Source organism: Alligator sinensis, unplaced genomic scaffold (genome assembly GCF_000455745.1).
Source record: "Alligator sinensis unplaced genomic scaffold, ASM45574v1 scaffold258_1, whole genome shotgun sequence".
Taxonomy (NCBI): Eukaryota; Metazoa; Chordata; order Crocodylia; family Alligatoridae; genus Alligator; species Alligator sinensis.
Window position 1 is genome coordinate 387,703 of NW_005842784.1, and position 8,226 is coordinate 395,928.

Genomic DNA, 8,226 nt, shown 5'->3' on the forward strand with positions numbered 1-8,226 from the left:
GCCTTGGTGAATAAAACCTCACCAATTCCCTTCTGTGCCCCCATGATGAACTTATAGGCAGCCACAAGGTCGCCTCTCAACCTTCTCTTGCGGAGGCTAAAGACGTCCAGGTGCCCCAGTCTCTCCTCATAGGGCTTGGCCTGCAAGCCCTTAACCATACGAGTGGCCCTTCTCTGGACCCTCTCCAGGTTATCCGCATCCCTCTTGAAGTGCGGTGCCCAGAATTGCACGCAGTACTCCAACTGCGGTCTGACCAGCGCCCGATAGAGGGGAAGTATCACCTCCTCGGATCTGTTCGTCATGCATCTGCTGATGCACGATAAAGCGCCATTGGCTTTTCTGATGGCTTCATCACACTGCCGACTCATGTTCATCTTGGAGTCCACTAGGACTCCAAGATCCCTTTCTGCTTCCATTCCACCAAGGGGTCATTTCCTAGGCAGTAGGTATGCTGGACGTTTTTCCTCCCTAGGTGCAGCACTTTGCATTTCTCCTTGTTGAATTGCATTCTGTTGTTTTCTGCCCATATGTCCAACCTGTCCAGGTCTGCTTGTAGTTGTTCCCTGCCCTCCAGCGTGTCCACAAAATCATGAAAGAAAGTAAACGTGTCACTGAAGGCTATTTGAGAGGGCTTTATAAAAACCCTAACTTGGAGATAAGCTATAAAATGTACAGTCTGGGTGTGTGTATATGAGATGCTTTACTGTGCAGTAGCATAGTTTACTGTGCAGTAAGTGTGCATCTACATGTGTGCGCACTTACTAGACTGTAAATGATGCTACTCATAAGTAAATTTGCTACCTGCATATGCAAGTAGCAAATTTACTTGTGAGTAGTTACTGCACAGTAAGGCACACGTAGATGCCAACTGAGAGCAAATTTGCTCCCAGTCAGCCCTGCCACTAGGGGGCCAGCCTGAGGCTAGCCCCAGGGCTCTAGGCTGGGAGTCTCCTGCCCCAAGGCTGGGTCAGCTCTATGCCTGCCCCAGACACAGGCCCTTTAAAAGCCTGTAAGCATTTTGAACCCTGCACTTTGAGCCCTGAGGTCACTCCAGGCCCCTGCGTCCCCCTGAGCAGGCTGCAGGCTAGCTGCACCAGCCTGCCTGCACCCCAGCACTGCTGCCTGGCACCACAGTGCCACACAGCTGCCAGGCGCATGCCATCCAGGCCTACAGGCTGCTCTAGGCTCCTGCCAGGTTTGCCAGCACCCAGGTCCAGCTGAAGGCAGCTCCTGGCCACTGGGGCCAGCTCCAGCTGCCTGCAGCCTGCCCAGAGCCTGCAGGTGCTGTGTGGCATTGCCTTGCTGTGCTGCTTCCAGTTCTGTGCTGTGCCCCTATGCTGGGTGCTGTAGGCAATTGTTTAGGCCTGGCAGCACAGGGACAGCTGTGCTAAGGCCCATGGAGCTGGCACAAGAGCCCCAATGGCCTTGTCATCGTCCATGCCAGTGCCTGCCACCTGGGGCCCCAACCAGTCTATGAAGGATGCACACTTACTATGCAGTAAGTGTGCATCTACTACATGTGTGCACGCTTACTATGCAGTAAATGATGCTACTCATGAGTAAATTTGCTACCTGCATGTGCCAGTGCTGGCATGGTTGGCAGCTCCACTCAGTCCTGGCTGGTGGTAATGACATTCAGCTCTTGGTTGATTGTTCGGGCAGGCGGCCCATGCTGCTGTACACAGTAGAGTTGTGGCCTAGGTCCTGGGGCATGAGGATCTCTGTCAGCTTCCACATAAAGGGCATGGTCTTGTGGGCACTCCCCAACTGATGATTGTGGTTGGAGGTGGCAGCCTCATGGTACTGTGGGGAGAGGTGGAGGTGCAGCACCAGTTTGTGTAGGGCAGTGGGGTCTGGTGTCATGGCAGCAGGTACTGCCAGGAGCCTGGCCTGTCTTACCTTGGGAACAGGGTGGGGCAGGCAGGCTCTATTTGGCCAGGACCCAGCAACCCACCTACCTCTGGGGAGTGAGTGGGGTTGGGGCTCTCAATGGGCCACCACCTGGGCCTGCCTGGCTAACTTACCATGGTCCCTGAGCACCCATGCACACCTGAGCCCCAATCTGAAGTCAAGCACAGCATGACCCCTGGTATATAGCATCTTATCTCAGAAATGTTGCAAACTCTCACAAACAGCTTCTTTCTCATGGCTCTGCAGGTGCAGAAGCCCGTCCAGCTGTACTAGGCGTGGTCACCGTGGGGGAGGCAGGTGACAGGGATGTGGGTCCTGTCCATGGCTCTGATGCACTGGGGGAATCCCAGGGCATGGAACCCTGCCACCACTGCCAGGGTGTCATTCGCTTGGAGCACCATGTGCCCCAGCAATGTCCTGGAGGGTGCTGCACACCTCCAGGATGGTCTCCCTGGCAATGGCCTTTCCCACCCCAAAGAGATGGCCCACATAGCAGAGGCTGGCAGGTGTGGCCAGCTTGAGCAGGATGAGGGCCAGCTAGGCGTCCATGGGGAGAAGCAGCCGCATGGCAGTGTGTGAGTGGAGCTGCTCCAGGAGGCCCTGGAAGGTGGCCCAGGTCATCTGGAATGCCTCCAACCATTGCTCATCATTCCAGGTCTGTTGGATGACTTACAGCCACTAGTCCTGGCTGGCCCGGTTGGCCCAGAGGTGATGGGGCTGGAGGCCCAGGAGGGCAAGGGCAGCCCCAGTGGTGGTGTCCGGCAGCCGTTGTCAGCATCCCTGCTGGGGTCCAGCCAGCTGGATGGGGTTCAGGTGGCAGTTGCATGCTGGTGGTGGCCCTGGAACAGTGTGCTGTGGCCGGGCAGGTGGCCACTGCACATGGAGGAGCTGGTAGGGCCCAGATGGCCATGGGCCAGGCAGAGGTCAGAACAGCAGGCCAGCAGAGCTAGTGCAGTGGTCAGCAGGAGCCCAGGGCACTGGCCATCACTGCCAGGGGCTGGATAAGTCATGGCATGGGAAGGAAGAGGGGGCAACAAGAGAACTGCCACATGTTGCCCCTATGCTGTGCAAATCTGCTCCCACATCCCTGCATGTGTGGATGCCTGCCCGGGAGCATTTACTTGCGAGTTATTTTTTACTAGCAAGTAAACTGATCTTGGATCAAATGCATGTGTAGATGCACCCTCTGAGAATTATGGATGAATTTTGCATATACTTGCTATGCACCCTCTGAAAGCTCCTATTATAAATTGGACACCTAACTGGGAATGAGGATACCAATATCTGTAGTGAAAAAAAATAGACAATGTTGGGTTTTTTAAAATTATGTTCCCTTTACGCAATGTGTTTTGCCTCAAGACAGAATCTAGTCAGTTTCTGCATGACCTCATGCCTGGCTTGACATGACAAAAACCTCTTTGTGAGGTCATAGGCATTAGAAAGTATTTTGTTTTCTTAATGCCTTCACTGGAGGGAGATCCGTCTACTGAAGTTAGCAGCAAAAACAGTCTGTTACAGCATAATAACTATAATGCAGTAATTTATTTCATGTAGAACTGTGATGTACCTAAAGGACGTAGATCTCATCTGTCCCTTCTGTACTTGGTGTAAATTTAGTTGTTGATATCAGTGGGAGCAGGTTAAGCTTTTCATGACTTAAGAGCTTTATGGCATTTTTTACTTTTTATGTAAAATATTTATTTAATATACTGACTTGACTTTTTTTGTGTATTAAAATGAGAAGGGATGATAAAGAGCAAGATAAATTTTGCCTAACAGCAAACTTGATAGGATGTTTTAAATTATTTATAATGCTAATTTATGGAAGATGGAAAGGAGCATGAGGTGCATAGTTTTTAAAACTTGAGCATATGATTATGAAATAAAGGTAGTTAAAGAATTTAAGTAAGCATGAAAGGAATGGAAAACCAGGAAGAACCTGCAGTAGACTTTATTTGTGGAGCTCTCAATTACTCTTGCTGGAGTTGAAAACTAATAACTTTCAAGATTAAACCTAAATTTAGAAACTTCAATCAATGTTTTTGCATTTAAATTAAAATGGCCTGTCTTTAAGCTGTGATTACCTACAGTAGAGTAATTGCATTTACACATGTGTGAATGCGATCTGATTCTGATCCTGTAAAGGTATATGATGTTCATAATGGTTGTGTGACTATTAAAATATGGGTGCCTTTGGACCCACAGAAGGCAAGCTGACTGTTGGTACTGGTTACATTTTTGTGTATAGCAGTACCCATGCAGCCTTTGACTTGTACTATTGTGCAAATAATATGTGAGGAGGCAGACAAGGAAGATATTTCTAGGCAAAGAAGTTCCTTGAGGAAAGTAAAATGTCAGTGCAAAGACTCCCATCAAAGAAACTATTTGTGGAGTATGATGCCCATGCCTGCAATAATCTAGTATCACAATCTAGACCAAAGTATCTGCCACTATGCTGGAATATGTAAATATAGGCATGTTAAGTATTTATTGTTATGCTACATACAATTTTGCATACTGCCTACCAGTATTTTTGTTTCTTTCCTCAGCCTGCTACAAAAGGAGAACAGTTAGCCTGTGCCAGGAATACTCTAATTATTTTAGGTAAAGATAAAGCTTTTATTGCTCTGTTCCTTAACTGAAGAAGGATCTGTAAAATACATATGCATTTTCCTGGATATCTTTTTGGATTATGTTTGATGTGTTTTTGTCACTATGCATTTTGTAAGGGTTTTGCTAACTCAAAGTAGTTTGTACCAATTCCTCTCAAAATTTAACTTGCCAAATGTGGACATCATTTTCTAAAAGAAGAGCAGGGCAGTGTATGTGTGCAGCTTCTTTGGAGGAAATGCAATGGAACGACGCAGTGGAAGACTAGCCAAACTCCAAAAGCAGAACGTCAGTATCTACCGGGAGACAGGAGTGAGGAGGTAGGAAGGCTTTCTGTTGCTGACAGTATATTTTGCTCTTTAAGAACTGTATTATAAACTACTTCAGTGTATTTATTCCTTACTTCAGTCAATGTAATTTGGTTCTCTTGCAGCTGTGATACAATTGTTATTGTCCACACAGTAGTATATAATAACCTGTGCAGTTAGACATTTATAGGGAAACAGGAGTCTGAGTGTGTTCAGCCCTACACAGGCATGCAGAATAACACCTTTTTCCACCTTTAGTGTGGGGATATGGGAATCTCCTCCTTTGACTTCCTCTAGCGGGGCTGTGGCCCTCTTCCTTGGATCTCTTAAGCATATTTTAACAATCTTTCCAACAGCAGGACACTGACCACTGTTTTACCTGTGGGAGGTTAGTGTAAATCATTGTAGCTGTGTGACAGGGTTGATTTGTGTACTTCTAGTAATAGGTTAGAGAAGGATTTGTATGGAATGATTTGGATAGGGTGATATTATCTCAGGCAGGGGGTTGGATTATATGACCTCTGGAGGTCTCTTTCAGACCTACTTTTCTATGATTCTAGGATTTGTTTGCTTAATTATTGAATGAGATCACATGCTAAATGTGCTACCTGCCCAGGGACTGCTGATCTCACAAGCTGATGCAATGACCCATGGAAATCTCAGTTAGTCAATTTATTCAGTCACAAGGAAAAACTATAGTATATCTCCTATAATTTCCAGTTAATCGAATAGCTGGGGATAGTGCTGGAGGAAGTAAACAAGCTTTGAATAGTTTGCAGTGTTGTAAATCAGGACTGAGGTTCCCAGGAATGAAAGAGTAGGTGAGCATAGGATTGAATTACACTGGGAAAACAGATTGTGTAGCGTCTCTGACGTGTAACCAAATGATATCTAGCAGTGTCCTACAGTATAAACCTCTCCGTTTCCTCTGCACTACCTTTTGGGTGTAGAAAAGTGTAAAATACTGTGGCTGTAATAGTTACGCAGAGTAGAATTGCTATCTCACACTTGTAGGGCTTTGCTAACGTGTCTCTCCCCAACTATTAAACTGGAGATACGTCAGAGACTGAATAGTACTGTGATATAGTGAGAGTACATTACTAGAATTCCATTATTTTCCCATAATATGCTACATTAGTAGGTACATTATGAATCATAAGTAGAACTAAACTGTTTGTCAAAATACAAGCACTATATTGGCACTAATTACATTGTCTGTAAGATGACAGCTGTTGTCAACCATTAATGCAAAGGCATCTGAGATAAGTGGAGACTCCCTCTCTTGCTATACTAGTAGTAACACTTGCTAAATGTTGATTTGCTGCTGCATGTGGTGGAAATTCCCCTTTGATGTATCTATCCTTTGCTCATATACAGAATTCACTGTATTTAGTGATTCAGTCATTAGTTACATTTATTGCACATACAATATCTAGTCATCAGCTCTGGCAAAACCGTAAGTTGCAACTGAATTTTTTTCCCTGGCCAGTACAAAGACAAGCCCCTATGTTCCATCTATTACTTTGTAGAGAATGGTAATGTTTAATACTGATGCAATAGTTTTGCTCCAACAGCTTTACCCCCTATTTGCAGTCCTTTGTTTAGAAAAATCTAGGGAATTCCGCTAACAACAAAATAAAGTTCTCTGCAGGCAAAAAAAAGATTTTTTTTAAACAGCTTTTAGCAGCTAAGGAGAGCATTGCCAGTGCTAATGGTCTCAGTGGCCTCGAGGAATGGCCTGGGACTACCAAGATCTGGGAGATGGTAACCCACTCTGTTTTAAGCGGGCCACTGATCCCAAGCTCCCCAGGCAAGGCCATCTCATGGATGGCCTTCTGTTGCTACACCGGCCTTTCCAGCATGAGGTATGTGGAGTTCCATCAAGTCTCCACATCCTGCATGATTTTGTGCTGTGGGATGCTCAGCTCTGCCTGTTTGTCCCGCAGCATCTTGCCCCCCTTGATGCTGTGGTGGAAGTAGCCCGCCACCTTCCTGCACTTCAAAATGAGCTAGCTGGTTGTAATGGCACTGTCACTGGCAGCCCTGTCCCCCTCCAAGGCTTCCCTGACTACGAGGTGGAACTTGTGTGTCACACAGTGGATGCCAACAAAATTGGCATCACAGACTGCCTTGACCATGTTGACCCCATTGTTGGTGAACATGAACGCACGGGTGAGCTCGCTCTGCCCGATGAGCCACCCTTGCACCATGCGGTTCATGGCCCACATGATCTCCTTTGCTGTGTGGGACTCATTCATCACTTTGGCCTGAAGGAGATCCCACCGACGGCCTGACTGATGGCACCAGTGCCCCACGAGGGAGAGGTAGGCATGATCTCCACCCTGGCTGCTCCAGATGTCCGAGGTGAAGTGCACAGCTACCTGTGGACCTGCCTCACGCAGCTCCTCCCTCAAGTACTGCCTGCATGCCTCATACGGGGAGGGTACTGCCATCCTGTTGAAGGTGGTGCATGAGGGCATTTGGTAGGATGGGGCCATGAGTGCCATGAGCCGTCTGAACCCTAGTCACTCAACTAGGGAAAAGGGCTGGCCATCCAGAGCAAGCATCTCCCTGATGCTCTGGGTGATCTTGCTTGCCTTTGCAACGTGCCCCCCCGTTCTAGGGTGGCCTGCCTCTGCTTCAGGGGGACAGAAGCTTTGGAGCAAGAGGGGGACTTCTTTTTGGGCACACTCCTACTTGTGCCAGGCTAAGGAGGAGCAAGGGCAAGGGGGTGGTGCCTGCAGAGATGCATCAGCATCCCTGTGGTGCTGTAGTGTTTCTCCTCCTTGCCCCGGCTGGTCTTACATCGGCAGTGCAGGCAGATAGCATACCTGGGATCATCTGCTACCTCAAAATGATCCCACACCACACTACCCCCTTGCTTCTGGGGTGTGGCTGTGGATCCTGCCTGATCCCCCTCCTCAGCAGGCAGAGGCACAACAACAGAAGGAGTGGACTCAGTTGAGCCACTTGCCTCCACAACCTCTACCTCAACCTCTTCTGAAGTGCCTTCTGGGGAAGGAAACTTGGCTCTAGGGGAACTTGGAGAGGAGTGGAGCACAAACTCATATTCCTTCTCAGTCCCCAGAATTTCTTTTGCTAGGTTGCTCAGGTCCCCTGCTTCCAGATCCAGCTCCTCCCCTGACACTGGAAGTCTCAGGCTGGGAACTGAAATGGGGGTGGAGGAGATTGTCATCATGCTAGTGCTGCTTGTTGTCATGCTGGCGGTGCTGGGGGTTATTATTATGGCTGGTGTTATTGGAGGGGGTGCAGATGCAGGCACTGGTCCCACCTCCTTGCTGCCACCAGCACCAGAAGCCTCATGCCTGCTAGTGCCAGGAAAGAGGGTATGTCTAAATGTGTGTGTTGGGGGGGAGGGGGGGAATTACAGCTCTGC

General features: G+C 48.2%; 1 protein-coding gene across 1 annotated transcript in view; it reads left to right on the plus strand.

The window, feature by feature from the left end:
- LOC102386054 (SUN domain-containing protein 2-like) overlaps positions 1-8,226 on the plus strand; it is a 27,031-nt gene that overhangs the window by 1,606 nt on the left and 17,199 nt on the right. The window contains exons 2-3 of the mRNA XM_025191064.1: positions 4,461-4,515; positions 4,720-4,841. Of these exons, the coding sequence (XP_025046849.1) occupies positions 4,765-4,841 (77 nt within the window). The 5' untranslated portion in view covers positions 4,461-4,515; positions 4,720-4,764. The remainder of the gene's footprint in view (positions 1-4,460; positions 4,516-4,719; positions 4,842-8,226) is intronic.